Source organism: Oncorhynchus nerka, linkage group LG19 (assembly GCF_034236695.1).
Source record: "Oncorhynchus nerka isolate Pitt River linkage group LG19, Oner_Uvic_2.0, whole genome shotgun sequence".
Lineage (NCBI taxonomy): Eukaryota > Metazoa > Chordata > Actinopteri > Salmoniformes > Salmonidae > Oncorhynchus > Oncorhynchus nerka.
Window position 1 is genome coordinate 32,529,475 of NC_088414.1, and position 24,449 is coordinate 32,553,923.

The window sequence follows — 24,449 nt, forward strand, 5'->3', positions numbered from 1 at the left end:
GGAAGGCAGAGAGCACATTTCCTGTTAGGACCATGGCAACAAAAAAAGTGTGGATAAAAGGGGTCAGTAATCTCTAAACCAGAGAAACAGCAGTCAGCTATTCCCCTCCCCTGACTTCACTTCCCTCCCCTTCTCACAGTCGTGAAATGTCTAACCTCCGTGCCACTCCAGTGCCACAACTACCATGACCTTCGAAACATGGATCAATTGAAAACTGGAAGCAAGAAGGATAAAGAAACAAACACAGAAACAATATTCCTGCGCCTCACTGGGTACATCTCCACAGATACAGGGGAGCCAAAGAAAAGGGAGAGTGTCTGGGCGGAAGGAAAAGAGGAGCGAGAAAAGACAGAGGCAGACTGAGTAAAAAAAACTACAACAGGAAACCAACTAATTCTGATGCTGTTTCTGCAAATCCTTCTGGGATAAATCTCTTCAGAAGACTGCCATTCCCAATCCACATTTCCAGATATTTCACAATTATAACTGACTATGGTTTTTCCCTTCTATTTTTGCTAGATTGATTTGGAAATGTATAAAGCACTAAAAAGCTAAAAGGAAAAGTCACGTCAACTTTATTCTTCTCACAAGGACTTTTCAGTCTCCCAAACTGTTAGTGTCGTTGGTTTGTATGGTTTTGACTTTTGGGCTACAATTTTTGCCTTTCCCAGGGTCTGTTGGATCAATGGTTGTATATTTGAGGATTTGTTTGTTCTGAACTCCTGGACTAATAACTGGATCCAGATGAAGAATAAAGGAGCCAAGCAGAGGTCCAAAAAGAAAGGATGTGACAATGCATTTGACTGTGACTTGACAGAACATCTACAGAATTCAGGAAAAGACGGTAAACTAGTTTCTTTCAATGTTGATTATGTTGCTTCCCTTTCCTGCTGCTTCTCTTTTCTAGCAGATTTCAGCAGATTTCATCATGTCCTATAATAATGACCTCATGAATTCAGAATGCAAACAAACTGTTACAGCAACAGAGCCCAATTATTGTTCCATATATAGTCATTATTTAATGTGTACTGGATTTATTGAGGGCATTGTCATATTTCATGTTTTCAGATTTATTAGACATAGTGATAACCTGAATAAATAACAAATAATAATAGTTATGATAATGACACAATAATAATAATACAGGATGATTTAGAAAACACTTTTCCAAATCCACCTACATTGAGAAAAGGTGTTCTCAGACCAAACACTTAACAATTTAACAACTTGGTCTAGATTAGGTAGACATTTTGTATTTTTTATTGAGCTATTACAATGTTGGTACTTTGGTCTGAGAACTGCTTTTCCTAAATTCACAGCCAATTCTCGATAACTGTTTGATACAGACTGAGTGACAGACACAATATGTAATCGTGCAGTTTAATTATCAATACATGTTCTGTATGGAACACCTCTAAGGTTTGAGGAGAATTCTGAATTAGATTGAGCCTTATTCAACACATGTTTTCGGGCAGAGAATATGTTAAACCTCTGCTTTGGATGACTTGGTAAACTTAGTGTGAAAATGGTTAGGAATGATCCCTGCTGTTTACATAGTTAACAGTTAGGCAGTACATTATTGATGCAGATGTATGTTGCAATTTGGACATCAATGGACATATGTTTTACATTTCATGAAGTCCTTTACGCAATAACAGAGGGGATTTGTGACTTAGGGTGTGGCTCCTGGTGTTTTTATCAACTTCTCACCAAGAGGCCTGCGTCTTGCTCTCTCTCCTCTCTCTCTGTCTCTCTCCCTCTCCGTCTCTGTGTGAGGATTCTGGGTGGGCAACACTGTTCACGGGGCAGTAGCAGCCGACTGATCATAATTCAGACAACAATTTGAGGATGGGTGTGTTTACCCAGATAGTATTTGAATGGGGGTAAAACAAAAAGAAGAGTTATATGAAGTGAGGTCATGCGATGTGACTTGGAAACCTTTTACTTTGAACAGATTGAACCGATTTAACAGCTAAACAGATTTGATGAAGTAGATCCTTTTTACACAAGACACATGTTTCTGTTACAGGGGGAGAAGGGACTATAATTTACTGTATACGGCTAATATGATCATATTTAGGTTTTATTTGTTAATTACAAGTGGCTTGTGATGATATCTGCTTTTGTTGACATGACACTGCGATATCAGCTGTTGTTGACTGTCACTAACTCTGTCTGACCCTAGACAGGGAAGAGAAAGAATGTTTATAATGACTTCATTTACACCGACAATTTACCTACGAGGATGTTATCCAATTGAACAATCAACAGCATCTTATTCAATAAGCCGTATTCTTAGATTCCTTTTGAATCCACGAGAAGATTTCCAGGCAAGCAGGAGTTTCGTTCTGAGCAAATACTCAAAAGTAATGGTGAATCAAATCCCATTCGGACCAGGCAGCTACCATTTTGACCACAGGCATGTCAGTGCGAGTGTCTGTTCAGATGTGGGAGAACAGACTTTCATTCATACAGCCCATGGGAAACTCTGGGCAGATTGTTTCAAAGCTCCGAAGATGGAATTCATTGTTTTAGTTTTGCTTGGCTAATGTTCAGCTGCATATCAGCGACATCCTCATGTCTATGTGCTTACTGATTTTATTGTTCAGGTTGAGTTGTGTAGTTCAGGAGATATGTTAAGAGTATGAAAGTAAGGGAAACAATGTTTAAGCTGACATTGATCTATGCCACTGTTCCACTATAAGGTATTGTATAGATTATATACAATAGCTCTGCATTCTCTGGGGACAAGACATCCACGCTTGTCATTGTGTGGCTAAAATGTTAAACAATCCACTGCCACTGGGCCACGCCAATGGCCAGATGGTTCCTCATCTCATTGTAAAGAGTTCTGGGAAGGGCCTCATCATGGGGCGGCAGGTAGCCTAGTGGTTAGAGTGTTGGACTAGTAACCGAACGGTTGCATGAACGAATCCCCGAGCTGACAAGGTAAAAAATCAGTCATTCTGCCCCTGAACAAGACAGTTAACCCACTGTTCTAGACCGTCATTGAAAATAAAAATGTGTTCGTTAACTGACTTGCCTAGTTAAATAAAGTATATAAATATATGTTTTAAGGGCCTCATCTAGTGTATCTGTGAAGTGGGAATGCCTGGTAGCAAAGTGGGAAGTTGAGCTGTGTGTCTCATGCTTTCCTTGTGGAAAAGAGGAGCTCACAGAAACATTGAGCACTGTACAGCTACATTTCTCTTCTAAGGTTGTTCAATATAATGGTTTGCCGATTTCAGTCCAGAGTGGAATCATTTTGGCAAAACGAAGTTAGCTATATCCGTTTGTTTTTCTTTCAGCATAGCAAGGAGGTAGACTAACATATTAACTGCTGTAGTCTATGCTATACTGTGCAAAAGAGGAGCTATACATTTTTTATTTTCAGTTTAAATGTATTATAAAGGTGTTCCTTGATTTCCAATTATATATTAGTGTAGAAAGCGACCCTACGTTCCTCTTGAATACAGAATTGTAGATAACATATTTTAAGAAAAGAGAGACCCCACTAGGGAATAAAGTTTCGAAAGCAATAGAGAATTGGGTGGTAACATTTTGAAAGGCCGTTTTCTATTAGAGGAAGTGTCACAAGTAATACCAGCTGCAAGGATTGGGTGTGTCCACCTTCCTCTGAAACAAACAAACCATCTTTTACTTCCTGAGAAATTCCACCTTCTTCACAATCAACAACCTTTTGGAATAAAAAGCAGAGCTACTGTCTAAAGTATGTTTAGAAGAAATAAGTACTGATACAGTTTATACTAATGGCATTCGGTTTCTCCCAAACTGCCCTTCTCTATCCTTCTCTGCCATGGAAAAAAAGGGTTGACTCAAAGAATGAGCCAAAGATCCAGATTCTGTTTATAGCACACACAGTATTAAAGGCCCAGTGCTGTCAAAAAAATGTGATTTCGTGTGGTTTATTTGTATTTCCACAATACGAGGCTGGAATAATACTGTGAAATCCTGAAAATGATTGATTGTGCCCTTTTAGTGTAAGAGCTTTTTGAAAATACAGCCTGAAATGTTTGCCTGTTTTGGTGGGATGGCATTTTGGTCTCAACCGTCGGTAAATTAGTTAATAGACCAATAAGAGAGATCCAAACCTCTCTGCCAAAATCAGCAAGTTTTCTATTTTCCCCTCCCCACTCAAATCACCCCCAGACAGTCCTAGCCAAAAGCTATTTTTGTTTCTTGTTGACCATTTTAATTGAAAACAATCACAATAAGGTACTTCACTGTTACCCAGAAATGATCTGATATCGAGATAAAATGGCTGCATTGGACCTTTAAACTGACCCTGTCTTGTTCATAGAGGCACTCCTCTTTCTGCTTCATGTCCGCAGTTGAAATGGAATGCCAGAATTTTCCTAACTGCTAAACCCCAAGTTGCCACGTTTTCCATTCACCTCCCTTGACTGAAAAAGTTGCCTATTACAGAAAACCTATATTACGATTTCTCTCATAAATCATAGCTTATTCACATAACTTAGTAAACAAAATCATAGTGACGACAGTGTTATATGTTGACCTTCACCGCTCAAAATCTGTATGTTGCCAGACTGGACCCTCCAATTCTTTTTATTTGGTTTGCTATGTATGTGTGTCTTTTGATGTTGAATGTATGGTTAAAACAATCTTTTTTTCAATCTTTTTTTCAATCTTTTTTTTCAGTTCCTCAAGTTTTAAGGACATGTGCAGAGTTCATTGAGAAACATGGTGTTGTGGATGGAATATACAGGCTCTCGGGAGTCACCTCAAATATCCAGCGACTAAGGTAACTATTTTAGCCACCTAAAGTGCCTTCCAAAAGTATTAGGACAAGGAAGTCACAGTTGGTGTTTGGTGCTCTATACTTAGCATGTTTGAACAGTAAGTTTATAGATTTAGGACATTGTGAACATACCATGTTGGAAAACTTATGTCTATCCAATACAAACACATATTTCTACATTTCAATCTTACAAAACATACATATACATTACTAGAGGAGTGTGGAAGCGTCATACGTCTCCAGATGTATTGATACCCATGTGTTTGTGTTATTACTTACAGACAGGAATTTTGCTCTGAGTTGTGCCCTGACCTCACAAAGGAGGTGTACCTCCAGGACATCCACTGTGTGGGCTCCTTGTGCAAGCTGTACTTCAGGGAGCTACCCAATCCCCTGCTCACTTATGAGCTTTACAAGAAATTCACTGTGAGTACTGTTCAAAGAGGTAGGGTCTCTACCTGTCTGTAATGCGCCCACTTTGTTAACCAGAATGTCTCTTTGATTTATATTAGGAATGAGTCCTTTAATAGTGACAAAGAAAGAATGACAAGCGACATTGATAATACTTGACTTTTACTGTGTAGGACGCCGTCTCAGTCCAGGAGGATCATGAAAGGCTACAACATATCCAGGACGTTATTAAAGAGCTACCACTCCCCCACCTTAGGTAAAACTCACTTCAGCCCTTTTGCTGACTCTGTGATGTACCTTTCCATTGGTTATATGTGGTTAAAAAGCTAAACATATTGTGTTTGTCCTCTCTCTTCAGGACTCTGGAATATCTTACCAAGCATCTGGCCCACCTGGCCACCTTAAGTCCCCAGACTAACATGCACACCCGCAACCTGGCCTTGGTATGGGCTCCAAACCTATTGCGGTGAGCTCTACACTAATTGTACACAAACCAATATCATCTTATCCAAGAACATACTAAAACACTTGTATGATAACTATACTTTGTTCTTCCATTTTGTTTGAGTTATACTCCAGCTGATATTTAATGTAAAATACCTCCTTGGTTGTGACTGAAAGCATTTTTACTTTCTCGTTTGGCTATGTGTTTTGAAGCTCGAAAGATATTGAAATTGCATCCTGCAATGGGGACATGGCTTTCCAGGAGGTGCGGGTTCAGCAGACTGTGGTTGAGTTCATTTTAAATCACACTGAGCAGATCTTCAACCACGCAGCTGCACCAATAAAAACCAAAGAAGGTACGCTGTTTGAAAGTGTTGATTGTGTGCATTTAGAGATTTCCTGAATGTTGCCCTCTTGCTTGTTGCCCTCTTATCCTAATTTTATGTTGCCATTGGAAAACACATTGTATTTACTGTCCTCCTTTCTACCTGATGCCAAAAGGAATTTTTTTTAAGACATTGTTTTGCTACAGGACCCAGTTTGATGTGTGGGGAGAAGTATGCCACTCTTCCTATCAGTGGCCAAGGTGGGCCAATGAAGCTGATGAGCCTAGAGGAGGCCCAGGCCCGCTCCCTGAGCCCTAACCACCCAGCACGGAAAGAACGACAACGGGAGAACAGTCTACCTGACACCAGCGCGGCCACACTATACCATACCGTCATAGACATATCGGATACCAAGTGAGATGAATGAGAATTCAACTGACTGATTTATTTAGTATACTTAACAAACATGCTTAATACACATCCTCTGGGCTGCCAGGCACCTGGATATATTTAGCAGTGAAAACATGAATCAAAAACACCTGGTCAAACATAGTATACAATCGAACAATAACCCCGAAACAGAGGACACAGTAAAATACCCTGCAAATAAGTCTAGGTTGATTGTACTGTTTTAGCAATATGTATGTTAATTTGTATTGTTTTGTTGTACATTTAGCTTCTGCTCTTCAATGCACACATTGAACTTCAACAAATAACATCTGAACAAGCCATGTTGTTAACGTACTTCATCATCTCCCTGTCTGTCAGAGGAAAGGTTTCTGGGAAATCGAAGAAGTGGAAATTCATCTTCAACCTGGGCAAGTCTGTGACGGACTCTAAGGGAAGACTGAGCCGGAATGGGAGCGTGTTCATGAAAGCACAGAACATCACAGGTAAAGCATGATGAATACGCTTATCAACCAATATAGTGAACCCCTTTTCACTGCTAAGGCTAAATGATATATCAAGGTTGCAAATGTGTACTATCTTACTATGTTTCCCATGATAAATTGAATGATCAAATGAAAATTAATATCACACAAATAAACATGCTACTTGAAATAATTGAGATTATGATACAGAATAAAATAATATGACTATATTGTTCGTTCACAGAAAAGGCAGCTATCCGACCAGCGAGAAGCATGGACTCTTTGTGCTCTCTGCAGGCAGGTGGGGCTGAATGCACTACATTGTATACAAAACACTTGTGTCATCGTTAAATCTACTCACAGCAGTTCTCTCTCCTATATACAAATCTTAATTTGCTTTGTAAATAAGGCTGAGATGATGTGTATCTAACAATTTGCTTCTCATTTGATTTCCAACACAGATGATGACAAGGCAGGAAATTTCAGCTCAGCAGGCGGGGCCAACGGTTTCTTTGCGCCCGGCATAAAATCCAGAACACTTGAATCTGGCACGCTCCATGATGTCAGTGAACAGGACCAGAGGCGGGAGTTTGAGATGAAGAGTTTGAGCGAGGCCACAGGTGGCAGCAGCCCTAATATGAAGAGAAGGGGCTCTCCAAGTGTCTCACCACCACAGCAGAAGGCTCTACCCGAACAACTGAAGGTTTTCAAAGGAGAGGATGACCTCAGCAGCTGCCAGCCCAGCTCCCCTAAGAACAGGAGGATGCTGTGTTCTGGCTCCACCCACAGCAGTGCATCCAGGCCCTCCTTCCCTGGAAGTCTCTTTCCAGAGTCCTCCCCCAGGCATCAGCGCAAGGCTCTCAACATATCAGAGCCCTTTGCTGTGTCTGTGCCCCTGAGGGTGTCTGCAGTCATCAGCTCCAACAGCACTCCCTGCAGGGCACAAGGGAAGGAGAGGCCTGCTGCAGCTGCTCTGAAACCAAGCAGAGAGACCTCCCAGTCAGAACAGAGTGACAGTAGTGGCAGCTCAAGTTACAGAGAGCACCCCCTTGGAGAGAGCAGTGTTGTGAGTGAGAGCAGTATCTACAGTAACAGCAGCTCAACCCAAGTGGAAAAGGAGGAGAGACCAGCAGAGAGGAGCAGAGAGGAGGCAGGTTTCAAAAGGGTGACAGAAGGTAGGTCATGTTCACCTGTTTACATAGAAAGAAGCCTGTGTGTGTGCGCTCAGATTAAAAACCTTCCTCATCATCCATGGTAATATTGTCTATTAATAAAATAATGACATCTATTTATTTGATTAGTTTCAAGAAGTGAAGGAGAGGTGAACAATGTTCAAGGGAAGGTGGGAGTATCTGACCTGAGACAGTCTTCCACTCCCACCACAAGAGAGGAAGATCAAGAGAAACTGCAATTTCCTGGGGAACAACTGGACAACCCGCCAGCACCACAGTATGAGCCAAAAGAACTGACACAACTGGTATGTTTAATCTCCAGTTTAACACTGTGCTTCATCACAGATAATATACAAAGAATAACACAATGACAATGACTGCCGCTTTAATAAGCATTTGTAATTCATGTTTTGCAGGATTTGGGATCTTTACCTATCAAGGAAGAGCTGTGGTCTGACCTCCATCTTGAGCTGAAAATTACTGAGCCTGAGATTGACATAATGGACGAGGAGATAATGCCTGTTTTCTGTTCCACTAAGAAAACTTGTGAGGATGTTAAGGAAATGCCAGATGCTCCAGCAAAAAGAAGAAGCAGCCTTCCAACTCACTCATTATTATATAAGGGACAGCCTTTGATGCCCACCAGGCCTGCGCTGACCTATCACGGTGCTGACACTGTAGCACATTCAGCAAGAAAGCACTCCTCAGACACACAATTTCCAAATGACAAAATGTTACATTTCACGGTTGGCACAGATATAAAAAACACACCTCTACACGCTGCTGATTCAACACATAAAACAAAAAACAAACTACACACTTCCTCAAAATCTAAGCTCCCAGAAACTGATAAACCCACTTTCGTCAAGCCACGGCCTGTGGTTACTCACCTCGCAGAGCCAAGTTTACATTCTACTCAACAAAGCCAGGTCACAAAAAGTTTGCAGCCAGGGGATGTCGTAACAGACATAGGCACGTCTGTAGCAGGGAAAGGAAAAGAGCCATCGGGGAAAAGTAAAAGTCAAGATGGGGTCAAAGGGGTTTTCCATGACAATGGAAAGAATGCTTTGTCAGTTGTCATGGGAGGCATTGAGAGGCTTTCAATATGTTTGGAAGAAAGACCCCACCACACCTTGGGGCTACCACACCAAGACGATGAGGATGGATGTGGAGGACACTCCGAGTTGGAGGACTTGGAGGAGGAACCTTGGGAGGAGGTCTTCCGCTTCACCAAACAGTGGGTGACCAGTCCTCTCCATTCACCCACACTTAAGGATTTGTTTGGAAAACTAGATGTGTCATCGTCTTGTTCTGCAGGAGAAGGTTTGAGCTCCAAAGAACTAAACGTTCCTCCTCTATCTAGAGATGACAAATCAACAAATGGATCATGTCCTTTTACGAGCATAGAAGTGTTGCCAGGAAAGAGGTCCCAGGCATGCAGCAGCAAAACAGAGACCAAAATCACACATCTACTTCCCTTACCCTCCAAAACCACCCTGGTTGGTGATGATGCAACGAGAACACAAAGAGGAAACAGCTGCACAGCCAAACAGAAAAACACCTCCTCCTCCCAGAGGTTTCACAGACAGATGTCTTCTGAAGCATCTCATTCAGGAAAAATAGAGCAGAACAGCTTTTCCAAACACAGGCCCTACTCACTCAATTTGGATTTAGGACATCGACGCATCAGAGACATTTCCAATCAGCAAAACCTTGAATCAGCTGAGTTGTCCTCCATTCAGAGAGGGGCAGTGACATTGTCTGAGACCAAATCCAACGGCCTGTCCCAGGAACTGGAGCTGTTCCTGAGCCATCGACAGGCCCCTGTGCGCCGGAACTCGGCCCCCGTCAGTGTGTCGTCTGTCAGGACGGCCTTCATGGTAAAAACGTGTCAGGCCAAAGCCGTGCCTGTCATCCCCCCCAAGGTGCAGTACAGCCACATACCTCATCCTAGGCAAGACCAGGGCTCTGGTGCAGGAAAGGGACCAGAGAAAGAATTCACAAAAACCAGGGGAGATAAACTAGATCCTGTACCTCTTCTTCCCTCTATGAGGGATCTAAAGGAGGAGTTGGAGAATAAGGAGCCAGTGCCCAAATCCCAGATAAGGCAGCCTATTGCAGAGAAATCTACAGAGACTAATAAAACTACACCTACTTCAGACCCACCGGTGCTGAGGAGGAAACGCTCCTCCAATGCAGAGGCCTTTTCTGATTGTCCAAGACCTACTGTTCTACAAAGGCCATCCTTTAGGAACCGCCAGAGACCACAGAGCCTCATCTTGTTCAGTCCACCCTTTCCCATCATGGATCACCCACCACTGGGGGACGATGCCAAGCTCATCCTCTCGCCCATCAGACGTCCAACTGAAACATCAGCACTTGATGTCTTTTCCAAAGAGATGGCAGAGAACCTCAGGACCCCAGAGGGGGTGACACTGCAGAACAAAATGACAATACCCAAGAGTGGACAGAGACTGGAGACCTCGACCAGCTGCTTTTATCAGCCACAGAGGAGGTCCATGATATTTGACAGCAGAAACCACAGGCAGATTGAATGAGACACCGGACAGTTTAACCTCAGACTATGTTTCTCAAAACTACTCTGGTTATCCTCCTTTTCACCCACCCTGTTCTTGGACTTATGTACATGATTTGAACACTACTAGGTCTATTAATCTACCTTTTGATATGAAACTATTTGGGGAAATGAACAGTTTCTTTGTTTCCAATGCTCCACCAATCACCTCTCTATCCTGCACTAAAAGAAGTCATCTGGACTCGTGGTATGTGAAGATGTGTGTATTTCCTTCAGCCCAAATCACATGCAGTAATTATAAATATTTAAATGATATTTTTTTAATCAAATGTTAGACATATTTTGTAATGTGCATATGAAGGATAGACAGCCAAAAAGAGGAAAATGTTACATCAACCCATATAGCCATTGGTATTTCAGAAAAGCCATGTACCGGTAGTTTATTTGTTTACATCTCGTCATTAGCAATCACAAGATTGCCTTTTGGCAAAGAGAGTTGTGCCTTCAGTACTAGCTAGCTACTTTGTAATTAGTTATACCTTATGTCTTAAATATGTTGCGAACTGAATAATGACTTCATATAGTATGAACCTGCTGACGTCCAGCTATTGTCACTGTGATCAGCTTTTATCCTAACAGTATCAGGGTAGTGTTTTTCAACATTCTATGTAATGAGAACTGCAGAAAACTGCTCTTTTAGTTTTAATTGTATTATGGACACTAATACTATTTATTTATCCAATTATTAATCTATAGATGGTCATTAACACACTTGACCTATTTTAAGTTGTTTTGTTGTTGTTACTTTTAAGATGGACAGTGTGTTCTCTTTATAGGTTTGTAAAGTAATGTTTTGGTAAAGTCCGATGTTCTTTTAGAATGAGGAGGACAGATGACAGAAATACCTAAAGTAAAGTGTCTGATGTGATAACTTTATCTTAAAAGCAAAGCTTTGCTGAGAAATGTTTTGAGTTATAATCCAAAGGAATTGAGGGACATGGATGTGCTGGCACTTATAATGGTGTAGATTGTGAAAAAGAGGACTCAAACACTATGCATTAAATGTTGTGAAGATTTAAAAAGATATCAGAACAGGGATTCTGGTTGTTTGCAGCTGTGTTGACATAATACTACACTTGTAATCTGTACAATTTTGTATTGAGCAAAATTGAATGTATTAATGTATAGCAACAAAAAATGAACAGTACAGATTATTGTATGAGACAATTTCCTAAATTTTTTGAGAAAGGTCATTTGAAAAATAAAATTTTATTTAGTACATTTATTGGTTCTTTTCATTTTGATTAGAGACATTAAAATGTAATGAATTGTAAGGTTATTAGTTGATCATAACAAAAAAATTGTTATATTTGCATTACTTCTTTACTCGTAGGTCTGAACTGATGTTTATTTGAAGCTTTCTTTGTTGGTCATCCTCAGATATCCAACTGAGTGTAGTGGAAAATGACTCCCAGTATCACAAAGAACTGCAGGGGAAAACAAAGAAAACCGTTGATCCAATTCTCCATGTGGCTTTTTTCTTCTTTTTCCCCACCTCATTTTAAGGGGCAATCAGCAGTTGCTACATCAATTTTTGAGATGATAAATTCGCTATATGTACCCACTGATTCTCATGACTCATGAGCTTAGTTTAACTGTTGTACTCCATGTGCCAAATACAACAGGTATTTACCGTGAAATGCTTACTTACAAGCCCTTAACCAACAATGCAGTTCAAGAAAGAGTTAAGAAAATATTTACCAAATAAACTAAAGAGAAGATTATAAAAAAGTAACAATAATGAGGCTATATACAGGGGGCACCGGTACCGAGTCAATGTGGAGGCTATATACAGGGGGCACCGGTACCGAGTCAATGTGGAGGCTATATACAGGGGGCACCGGTACCGAGTCAATGTGGAGGCTATATACAGGGGGCACCGGTACAGAGTCAATGTGGAGGCTATATACAGGGGGGGTACAGAGTCAATGTGGAGGCTATATACAGGGGGCACAGAGTCAATGTGGAGGCTATATACAGGGGAGTCAATGTGGAGGCTATATACAGGGGGCACAGAGTCAATGTGGAGGCTATATACAGGGGGCACCCGAGTCAATGTGGAGGCTATATACAGGGGGGCACAGAGTCAATGTGGAGGCTATATACAGGGGGCACCGGTACCGAGTCAATGTGGAGGCTATATACAGGGGGCACCGGTACCGAGTCAATGTGGAGGCTATATACAGGGGGCACCGGTACCGAGTCAATGTGGAGGCTATATACAGGGGGCACCGGTACCGAGTCAATGTGGAGGCTATATACAGGGGGGAGGTCAATGTGGATATACAGGGGGCACCGGTACCGAGTCAATGTGGAGGCTATATACAGGGGGGAGGTCAATGTGGAGGCTATATAGTCAATGTGGAGGGGGGCACCGGTACCGAGTCAATGTGGAGGCTATATACAGGGGGCACCGGGGTCAATGTGGAGGCTATATACAGGGGGCACCGGTACCGAGTCAATGTGGAGGCTATATACAGGGGGGGTCAATGTGGAGGCTATATACAGGGGGTACCGAGTCAATGTGGAGGCTATATACAGGGGGCACCGGTACCGAGTCAATGTGGAGGCTATATACAGGGGGCACCGGTACCGAGTCAATGTGGAGGCTATATACAGGGGGCACCGGTACCGAGTCAATGTGGAGGCTATATACAGGGGGCACCGGAGGTCAATGTGGAGGCTATATACAGGGGGCACGAGTCAATGTGGAGGCTATATACAGGGGGCACCGGCACCGAGTCAATGTGGAGGCTATATACAGGGGGCACCGGTACCGAGTCAATGTGGAGGCTATATACAGGGGGGGGCACCGAGTCAATGTGGAGGCTATACAGGGGGCCGAGTCAATGTGCTATATACAGGGGGACCGAGTCAATGTGGAGGCTATATACAGGGGGGCAGTCAATGTGGAGGCTATATACAGGGGGCACCGGTACCGAGTCAATGTGGAGGCTATATACAGGGGGGGGCAGGCTATATACAGGGGGCACCGGTACCGAGTCAATGTGGAGGCTATATACAGGGGGCACCGGTACCGAGTCAATGTGGAGGCTATATACAGGGGGCACCGGTACCGAGTCAATGTGCGGGGGTACAGGTTAGTTAAGCTAATTTGTACTTGTAGGTAGGGGTAAAGTGACTAGTGTTTGTAAATTAAGTAAATGTAAACAAACACTGTATTGCCTCAAAACATGGTTAGAACTTCCATTGTTATGTCATGGATGGTCAGGTCTTGCATCCATTGCTCTGTTTCTGAAATTGAGAGTGATTATATTCTCCAGCATCCTTCACTTTAAAAAAAAATCGAAACAGTGATGGGGACGTTTAAAAAAAATTGTTTCTACTGCTGATTGGCCCTTTTAAGGGGAATTTTAAGTAATGCCATTTTACAATATTTAGGTCTACATGATGAAACAAAACTTATTTTGATTAATGCATACATTGTCTCAATGCTAGAGCAACTACATTTGTTTCTGCCGTGCAGATTTGTTTGAATACTATAATATTGCATACAAATGGATAAGGAAGTCTCTACTCACTGTCCAACACAATATGGCGAATCCAAACCATGAGACTCCAAAGCTGTGTCTAATCAAAGGACCAGCAATGTAATCATAACAACCCTAAAAGAAAGATTGATGACATTTTATATTAGAGCATTGTGCTGTTTCATGCAGCATAACCCCTCTAGGCACCTCCATAATTTTACCCCACTTTATGCAGATCAAGGCAAAAAAAAAAAAAAAAGGTTATTAAATGATTCTTCATTGTCCGTTCATGGAAGAACTATTCACAATAAAACTCAGTAAGTCACTTCATAAAAAAATATTACTTATGATTTTTTTCAATTAACAATTATATGTATTTTCATGGTAGCTTGAACATGAAATTATCTTTCACAGCTAACGTTAGATAACGTTATTTACTGCTAGCCAGCTTGTTAGCTAGACCTTTGCTAAACCATTTTTGCTGCACTCCCTCAGTCTTTTGGGGTTTGTGGGGCACTCAATAATGAGGGGATGATGAACATTTCAGTGTGGTCACTGACAAAGTCAGCTTTGAGAATTACCTGTGCATGCAGGAAAGGGCTAACCCCAATTTTGCAGGCTTCTAAATGGCTGATGGCTCCCATAGCATCCTGCTGACAGCATTGTCTGGGCCAAGGATATTCAGCATCTGTGTTCTGCTGCCTGAAGTAGGACTCATACTTCACCCAATCCTCTGGCCCGTACACTCCACAGCACTTAGACTGCAGGAGGAGCACTCTGGTTACTAAAATGCGTTAGTTAATAGGGACAGTTCGAGACCATAAACGATTTTACATTACCAAACTGTGATAGCATAGAACAGTAAGTAAATAATAAATCATAATAAAGTAGTCAGTACCACTGAGCAAAAACTGATTGAATCAACGTTGTTTCCACATCATTTCAACCCAAAAATTTGATGTTGAATCAATATGGAAAACTGATTGGATTTGCAAAAAGTCATCAATGTAAGGACATTTAATATTTTTCTCACCCATCTTTGAACTTAAATCCAATGACATGGTGACATTTGTTGTTGATTTCACATTGAATTTATGTTAGTTGTCAACTCAACCAAATGCAAATCAAAACTAAATGGTGAACTGATGTCTGTGACCAGTGAGGCAGGCCTCGCTACCTCAGTCATGAACCGGTTCCATGCTTCTGTTATCCCGTTGATTACATAGATCTGGTCCTGGGTGCTGGGCAGATTATCTGGTAGAGGTTTGTTGTAGTTCTGTAGCATTTGCTTCAGGAAGAGTTCAGGAACAAACTGAGGAGATGCATCAACATTTTGAGAAGATAGCCAAACACTGGTTTTATTTACATTTTTTATTTAAACTTTATTTAACTAGGCAAGTCAGTTAAGCCCTATGGGATTCCCGATCACGACTGGTTGTGATACAGCCCGGGATTGAACCAGGGTCTGTAGTGACGCCTCTAGCACTGCAATGCAGTGCCTTAGACTGCTGCGTCACTCGGGAGCCCTACAGTGCCTTGCGAAAGTATTCGGCCCCCTTGAACTTTGCGACCTTTTGCCACATTTCAGGCTTCAAACATAAAGATATAAAACTGTATTTTTTTGTGAAGAATCAACAACAAGTGGGACACAATCATGAAGTGGAACGACATTTATTGGATATTTCAAACTTTTTTAACAAATCAAAAACTGAAAAATTGGGCGTGCAAAATTATTCAGCCCCTTTACTTTCAGTGCAGCAAACTCTCTCCAGAAGTTCAGTGAGGATCTCTGAATGATCCAATGTTGACCTAAATGACTAATGATGATAAATACAATCCACCTGTGTGTAATCAAGTCTCCGTATAAATGCACCTGCACTGTGATAGTCTCAGAGGTCCGTTGAAGAACAAGGAACACACCAGGCAGGTCCGAGATACTGTTGTGAAGAAGTTTAAAGCCGGATTTGGATACAAAAAGATTTCCCAAGCTTTAAACATCCCAAGGAGCACTGTGCAAGCGATAATATTGAAATGGGAGGAGTATCAGACCACTGCAAATCTACCAAGACCTGGCCGTCCCTCTAAACTTTCAGCTCATACAATGAGAAGACTGATCAGAGATGCAGCCAAGAGGCCCATGATCACTCTGGATGAACTGCAGAGATCTACAGCTGAGGTGGGAGACTCTGTCCATAGGACAACAATCAGTCGTATATTGCACAAATCTGGCCTTTATGGAAGAGTGGCAAGAAGAAAGCTATTTCTTAAAGATATCCATAAAAAGTGTTGTTTAAAGTTTGCCACAAGCCACCTGGGAGACACACCAAACATGTGGAAGAAGGTGCTCTGGTCAGATGAAAACAAAATTAAACTTTTTGGCAACAATGCAAAACGTTATGTTTGGTGTAAAAGCAACACAGCTCATCACCCTGAACACATCATCCCCACTGTCAAACATGGTGGTGGCAGCATCATGGTTTGGGCCTGCTTTTCTTCAGCAGGGACAGGGAAGATGGTTAAAATTGATGGGAAGATGGATGGAGCCAAATACAGGACCATTCTGGAAGAAAACCTGATGGAGTCTGCAAAAGACCTGAGACTGGGACGGAGATTTGTCTTCCAACAAGACAATGATCCAAAACATAAAGCAAAATCTACAATGGAATGGTTCAAAAATAAACATATCCAGGTGTTAGAATGGCCAAGTCAAAGTCCAGACCTGAATCCAATCGAGAATCTGTGGAAAGAACTGAAAACTGCTGTTCACAAATGCTCTCCATCCAACCTCACTGAGCTCGAGCTGTTTTGCAAGGAGGAATGGGAAAAAATGTCAGTCTCTCGATGTGCAAAACTGATAGAGACATACCCCAAGCGACTTACAGCTGTAATCGCAGCAAAAGGTGGCGCTACATTGTATTAACTTAAGGGGGCTGAATAATTTTGCACGCCCAATTTTTCAGTTTTTGATTTGTTAAAAAAGTTTGAAATATCCAATAAATGTCGTTCCACTTCATGATTGTGTCCCACTTGTTGTTGATTCTTCACAAAAAAATACAGTTTTATATCTTTATGTTTGAAGCCTGAAATGTGGCAAAAGGTCGCAAAGTTCAAGGGGGCCAAATACTTTCGCAAGGCACTGTAATTCCATTTTTTTATCATAATATTGAGTGTAGCAAAATCTGAAATATAATATGCCAAGACCATTTTAACAATATATTAATCTTAATGATTTACCCAGTCTTTATGTGTTGCAGCAGTAATAGCCGATGCCACCTCAAATGCATATATGATCACCATCAGGAGGATGTACTGCAGGTAAGACCATTAAAACAAAAACATGTCTGAGTCATGGGTTTTCTGGCCAAATGCTCCAGCAAGCCAAACCAATTATGTTTTTCAGTCAAAAGGATAATATTAGAATGCCTTTAATAACATAAGTATAGAGGCATAGAATGTGTTAAAAATATTATTGTTGGAGATGTGACAGGGGTATAGCAGAACAACTCACAGCAAGTAGGATATTTCTTTTGGACACAACTATGGCGTGCATTCCAAAGATCGATGTGCAGAAAAGGGCAAACCCAGTGAAAAGGCCTATCCAGGCTCCCCTCCAGATGCTGTCATTTCCTGTAGCATAGACCAAAACATACAATCCGGCTCGATCCGATATGAAGAAGATACACATGGCCATCAAGGCAATCCCGCAGCACTGAAAACAGAGGGGGAAGGGGGATACCTAGTCAGTTGTTGAGACAAATGATATCAGAGGTAAAGTCTTTTTTAAATTATTTTTTTAAACCTTTATTTAACTAAGCAAGTCAGTTAAGAACCAATTATTATTTACAATGATGGCCTACCGGGGAACAGTGGGTTAACTGCCTTGTTTAGGGGCAGAACGACAGACTTTTATCTTGTCAGCTCTGGGATTCAATCCAGCAACCTTTAGGTTACTGGCCCAACCACTAGACTACCTGCTGCCCCTCACTATTTCATATTTGTCAAACTTACTGCAATGACCAAATTGCCTTGGATAAGCAAGGCCCTAAAGCAGCGGTCCTTGGTGTCCAAATCAGGTGTCATGTTTCTTCTCTGTATCAAAAGTAAAGCATAAATGAGTAGAAGTGCATAACATTTGTGCGTAGACGGTTATAAACTAAACCAGTCACCATAGTCAAGGTAGTGGCATAAACATTTTTACATCTATAAATGTATTAATGAACAACAAGTAAATTCTAAAAGTGCAAGACCAGACTGAACTTAAAACCCAATGTGTTATGATGATTCAGGTGACACTGTGGCCTGTAAATACAGGTGTGGATCAAATGTACATGGTGTCAGATTGAGAGGTGTTGTTGTTCTCATGGAGACAGGAATCTGTGTGACAGCAGAATCTCACGAAGAAAATAGAAGTATAAAACCGACCAGTATGATTAATACCGGTCTACAACCTTCTTTCAGAAAGACTGAATACTAGATCTATCAGAGAGTCAGACAAAATCACTCATTTCCATACAAAACCCTATAATCCTGTAAATAACCGTGTTAGTAGGGAACTGATTCGTGCTCCGTGTCATTGCAAACCACAATACAAGTGGAGACTCTACTAAATTAAACTCAAGAATTGTCATGCAAGTTGCAAAAACTAGTATGTTTACAGTAAGATGTATTTGGCAACAACAGTAGCCCAGGCAAAACTGAGGTACAATCTAGATCAACTCACAGACCTCTTGACCTTCATGAGTATCCCATTATTATAGTACACTTAGAAAAAAGGTTCCAAATGGGTTATGCAGCTGTCCACATAAGAGAACCTCTATGGAAAAGGTTCTACATGGAACCCAAAAGTGTTCTACCTATGGGGACAGCCGAAGAAACCTTTTTGGTTCTAGATAGCACCTTTTGTTTTCCAAGAGTGTATTTTAAATATCACTGAAGTGTCATATGTGTAGTAAATGTGAAAACAAACACAGATAAAGGCTTACCTCGGTAAACGGAGTGACCTGTGAGACACATCCACAACCAAATAAAGAATGAACGCTCCCCACGACTGGTCTTTCGAAGTAACGTGAGATTGTGAAACCTGTTTGGTTAGTTTTGAGTGTTTATTGTAAAAGCAAGACAATCCTGAGTGACAAACAAAACAAAAGTGACCCAAGATACCACCTTGGAACAGACAGTCGGTTCACAACTTTAATGACTGTATTTCCGCAAAACCAAAACTTAGTGGACAACCAAATTTGGAAACTGGTCCAAAAAGTGTTGTCATTGTTGCTAAATTTCATGTAGGCTGCTCACTTATAACAGTTCTGCCAAGTGCCAATTGAGTATGCTTAGGCCTATTCTGAAATGAATTGAGTATGCCTAGGCCTATTCTGAAATGAATTGAGTATGCCTAGGCCTATTCTGAAATGAATTGAGTATGCCTAGGCCTATTCTGAAATGAATTGAGTATGCCTAGGCCTATTCTGAAATGTGAAAGTATGACCAGGTTCTTGGTTTAAAGTTTATCCACAGCATACGGTGTGTCATAACTGGATGATCACTCGTTATAACCATAGCATTATGTTCTTCTGTTTTCTCCATCTGCCATGGCTTGCGGTCTTTACAATGATTGGAGAATCATCTTGAAACATGAAAAACATAGATCAGATAGCGTGCTTCGCTTGATCTATTACTATGTGAACTACACATGGTATAGGTCTGTCTCCATGGTGACATAACATGGCACTTTCTTCAGTCCTCTTGCTATGATGGCTAACAGACCTAGTTACCATGGTCCTATCTATTATCAGCGATGGGCTTAAAGAAGATAGAATTCAAATTCTGAAGAATTACTTTGAATTTCAATTCTGAAGAATGATTGTTTCCCCAGAGTCTCATTATTTACAACGCTGTGGTGCCACAGGGGCTTACTCAAATGAAATGAAACGCATCAGGAGTTTCAAGGTCGATGTGTTGCTGTGGCAGACAGATAGCACAAGGGCCTGTAGTGGCCATTCCTTCACAGGCAGAGTACAGTACGTTTTTCTAAAATGAAAAAGTGGAAGAAGAAAGTGGGAAAAATTGTAATATTAAGCATATAGGTTATTTTCTGAGATTAAATAGGCTAGAAAGGGAGGGAGGGAAAGGCTAGGTGCCCAGATGATAGCAATACATTATTATAATAATTCTCAAAAGATTAAAAGAGAATCAATAATTTTGTTTTGATTCATGTTGTTAATGCTTTTTAATGAACTCTAACATACAATTTATGAAACTTTGACTTAATGTCTTGAAAACGTCTAAACACAGATTGCTTCATTATAGTGGCTCATCTGAATAGCCTATTTGGTGACTGGCTGAGCATTGAACAGTCTGCCTGGGATACTAAATCAAAAATAATATTTGTTTTGTATACTTCTGTTGCAATGAAGTTATTCTGCATTTGAGATATCAAAATTGTATCACAAGGTTGTTTGTATGTCTGGTCTTGCTAAATTGTCATTTGGACTATAAGATAGCTAGCCTACTTCACAATCATTGCCATTTTACTAAGACTTGGTCTATAGATTGCTGAGGCAGTTTATAGTGTAACATAGCCAATGTGTATTCCTGTGAATGGCCTATGCTCGCTGGTGATTTGGAGTCCCCCCGGAGATATTCAGACGACACTGTGAGCAATGAATTACGTTTTACTCATGATTGAATGACGCAGGTGTCTTCTGCAGTGCATGGTAGAACAGGCTGCTAGCCTACTCTATTTTCTCTGGTTTGCAGGTGGATTCTTCTCTGTTTCGAATCTTCAATTGTACCTGAGCAGGAAAAAGGGTGCCTTTCCATTACTGAGCAGTTATATCCTTAAGCAGTAAGGCACGGGGGGGGTGATACATGGACAATATACCATGGCTAAGGGCTGTTCTTAGGAGAAGGAGTGCCTGGACACGGCTAAGGGCTGTGTATATTGGTCATATACCACAAACCCCCGAGGTGCCGTATTGCTATTATAAATTGGTTACCAACGTAATTACAGCAGTAAAAATAAATGTTTTGTCATTCCCGTGGCATATGGTCTGATATACCACGGCTGTCAGCCAATCAGCATTCAGGGCTCGAACCACCCAGTTTATAATGTAGGCTACATAGTGAGGGGGATTCATGGTGACATTACAGGGACCCAACAACAACCCACCAAATCTGTTAAACAACCCACCTCTCACCCTCTGTTTATATGTGGCAATACACACAGGGTAAAAAAAAAGAGCAATGAAAGGATTTAAAAGAGTTCAGGTTGCCTGGGCAGTATTACTGCCTTGATGCCAAGATCCCAGGCAAACATGTAATAGGCCTTGTTATTATATCTGTATTGTCTCTAGACCTTTATCTAAAAACGTAAAGGAGTCATCTAACCTGTTCTAACATGAACTGAAGAGGATCGTCTGGCCTGTCAAAAACCAGGTTCTCAGCAATCTCCTGAAGAAAGATCACACAAAAAGATGATTAGATTGGAAACACTGTATGCCCATGTTTCATGATCACCAACTTTTGTTTCACTTCAGAAGTAAGGTGTTTTTCTCACCTGAAAGATCTGAAGAATTTGATGACTTTCCATGTATTTTACAGAGCGCTCATAGGGGTCAAAGTAGGATGGCACAGAACGTGAAGACAGTTCAGCCGTCTCTGTTATAAGCACGTTGTCTGTTGCTGGGTCTGCCATCTAAGCAGAGAAATTATTACATTGTCATTTTTCCATACTGCATGATATAACAATCCAAAAACCTGTATACAGGACTAGGAGGAGTTTCAATTATTAAATTGGCATGAACAATGACCTCTGAAGAATGAAAAAGTGAAATGGTCTGGCAAATGATCCATAACCTGTTTTTAAAAGTGACAGGTTATTAGCATCACTGTCAAGCATCACTCATTTGGACGGTTCTGACTTAGAATATGTGGACAACTACAAATATCTAGGTGTCTGGCTAGACTATAAACTATCCTTCCAGACTCATATTAAACATCTCCAATCCAAAATGAAATCTAGAACCAGCTTTCTATTTCGCAACAAAGCCTCCTTCACTCACGCCATCAAACATACCCTCATAAAACTGACTATCCTACTCATCCTCGACTTCGGCGATGTAATTTACAAAATAGCCTCCAACACTCTACTCAACAAACTGGATGGAGTCTATCACAGTGCCATCTGTTTTGTCACCAAAGCCCCATATACCACCCATCACTGCGACCTGTATGCTCTCGTCGTTGGCCCTCGCTACATATTCGTCGCCAGACCCACTGGCTCCAGGTCATCTATAAGTCTTTGCTATGCAAAGCCCCGCCTTATCTCAGCTCACTGGTCAAGATAACAACACCCACCCGAAGCACGCCCTCCAGCAGCTATATCTCACTGGTCATCCCCAAAGCCAACACCTCTTTTGGCCGCCTTTCCTTCCAGTTCTCTGCTGCCATTGACTGGAACTAATTGCAAAAATCGCTGAAGTTGGAGACTTACATCTTCCTCACTAACTTTAAATATCAGCTATCTGAGCAGCTAACTGATCGCTGCAGCTGTACACAGCCCATCTCTAAATAGCCCATCCAACTACCTACCTCATCCCCATATTGTTTTTATTTACTTTTTGCTCATTTGCACATCAGTATTTCTACTTGCACATCATCATCTGCACATCTATCACTCCAGTGTTAATTTGCTAAATTGTAATTACTTCGCCACTATGGCCTATGTATTGCCTTACCTCCTCACGCCATTTGCACACACTGTATATAGACTTTTTTTATATTGTGTAATTAACTGTAAATTTGTTTATTCCATGTGTAACTATGTGTTGTTGTTTGTGTCGCACTGCTTTGCTTTATCTTGGCCAGGTCGCAGTTGTAAATGAGAACTTGTTATCAACTAGCCTACCTGGTTTAAATAAAGGTGAAATAACAATAAAATAAATAAAAAGGTGACAGGTTGTGAGAAATGAAGAAAATAGAACGTAGGTAATTGCGTTCTCTCGCATTACTCTATATCAGCACATAACTTCATGAACAGTAAAACGAAATGACTGAAATTCATTGACAAACACCCACCTTTTCGTATGACAAGTTATTGGTTTTCCTCAGTTACTACAAAATGTCAATGCCACTGATCTTTAGGCGCAGTGGTGGCTGTGAATGTGAACCGAACGGAACCTCCCCGGGGCGGGTATTTGACGTTTCCCCAGCAACTGTAAACAAGAGCTTTTGTGAAGTCATTTATACAGCTTTCAACGGTATAGAAAGGCGCCCAGTTGTGAATTTGAGCTATTGCAGAGGACACCCGTCTGCCTAGTAGTAAAGAAGTGCTGGATACGGGATGCCTTAGCAATATTCTCCCAATACCTTATTTTCAGTTGAACAATAGGCCTATATAAAATGTTTTATTATATCAATCATTCGTGGAACAGCTCCAAATGCCACTTATAACTGAAATAATTTAGTTCATTGCATCAATAAATGGTGCTGTGTTTAACATAATAAATAACTGTAGAAACGATTTAGACCAGATGAATCCATAAAAACGATTTAGACCAGATGAATCCATAAATATGCCTGCAATGCCTAATTGATTTTAAAGTGTTAGGAAATGTTCAAAAGAATGGTCGTTGTATTCAGTTGGTGCCATGTCTACAACCGAATACTGTTTTTATATGTAGGTTAATAGTCTAGCAGTTAACAGCCTCTGTGACACTGAGTGTCCTCCCCTGAACCCGAACCCGTAATAAAATCACATACAAATATCCGCCAGATGGCGCTCGTAATCAACTAAAAGTACACGTCTCACAATATCCGGAAATCTACAAATCGGGATGAACATTTAGGCTACTGCCATAAGAAATGGCGTTTGTTTGACGCATCACCCAGCTAGCTATACTGTACATTGTTTGTAGTTATGAGATTTGTCTTGCTGTACTAAGCGAAAAAGGAAATACGCTTATTTCATTTTAATGGGCTACATTTTCTCAATGGTTCTCTTCCTGTTGTCTTTCATAATCTAATATAGTAGGCCGAAGCACGCGCATTATTATTATGCTATAACACACGTAGCCCAATTATCCTACAACATAGCTTTATTCATGAAACATAACCTCCTGATAAGCATCATTCCGTATGAGAACGTAGATGATACTTGGGATTTTGCAGATACGTTCAACATCGTGGTGTTTGTTGCCTGCAACTAATACCCCACGTTTAGAATATACAATTAAACATTAACTTCAGCTCAGTTTAAGGTTGATTATTCCAGTCTAGACATCAGACAAGCGCGCGCGCACACACCACACACACCTGTCACTGTCTAGACGAGGAGGGGGCACACGGAGGGGGTACGAGG

At 41.1% G+C, this 24,449-nt stretch overlaps 2 protein-coding genes across 2 annotated transcripts; one reads left to right on the forward strand and one right to left on the reverse strand.

The window, feature by feature from the left end:
• Window positions 1-115: 115 nt before the first annotated feature.
• Window positions 116-11,822, forward strand: arhgap31 (Rho GTPase activating protein 31). Its single transcript, XM_029644993.2, has 12 exons — window positions 116-844; window positions 4,681-4,783; window positions 5,062-5,206; window positions 5,365-5,447; window positions 5,550-5,657; window positions 5,849-5,991; window positions 6,168-6,375; window positions 6,730-6,854; window positions 7,078-7,134; window positions 7,295-8,008; window positions 8,135-8,310; window positions 8,422-11,822. Exons 1-12 carry the CDS (start codon window positions 745-747, stop codon window positions 10,561-10,563), a joined length of 4,104 nt encoding a protein of 1,367 aa, XP_029500853.1. The 5' UTR covers window positions 116-744; the 3' UTR covers window positions 10,564-11,822.
• Window positions 11,792-23,301, reverse strand: LOC115116500 (uroplakin-1b). Its single transcript, XM_029644994.2, has 11 exons — window positions 23,168-23,301; window positions 21,648-21,785; window positions 21,479-21,541; window positions 19,075-20,883; window positions 18,101-18,181; window positions 17,601-17,801; window positions 17,327-17,401; window positions 15,270-15,404; window positions 14,674-14,853; window positions 14,144-14,227; window positions 11,792-12,028 (listed from the first exon to the last, which is right to left on the reverse strand). The coding sequence occupies exons 5-11, from the start codon at window positions 18,170-18,172 to the stop codon at window positions 11,978-11,980; spliced, it is 798 nt and encodes a 265-aa protein (XP_029500854.1). The 5' UTR covers window positions 18,173-18,181; window positions 19,075-20,883; window positions 21,479-21,541; window positions 21,648-21,785; window positions 23,168-23,301; the 3' UTR covers window positions 11,792-11,977.
• Between the last annotated feature and the right edge of the window lie 1,148 nt (window positions 23,302-24,449).

Coding starts and splice junctions, on each gene's coding strand:
- arhgap31 (XM_029644993.2), top strand. CDS start 745: ATGAAGAATAAAGGAGCCAAGCAGAGGTCCAAAAAGAAAGGATGTGAC. Junction 6,376..6,729: donor ATAGACATATCGGATACCAA/GTGAGATGAATG, acceptor CCTGTCTGTCAG/AGGAAAGGTTTCTGGGAAAT. Junction 8,009..8,134: donor TTTCAAAAGGGTGACAGAAG/GTAGGTCATGTT, acceptor TTATTTGATTAG/TTTCAAGAAGTGAAGGAGAG.
- LOC115116500 (XM_029644994.2), bottom strand. CDS start 18,172: ATGACACCTGATTTGGACACCAAGGACCGCTGCTTTAGGGCCTTGCTT. Junction 15,405..17,326: donor CTGCAACACATAAAGACTGG/GTAAATCATTAA, acceptor GCATCTCCTCAG/TTTGTTCCTGAACTCTTCCT. Junction 14,228..14,673: donor GCCCTTTCCTGCATGCACAG/GTAATTCTCAAA, acceptor TCTTTCTTTTAG/GGTTGTTATGATTACATTGC.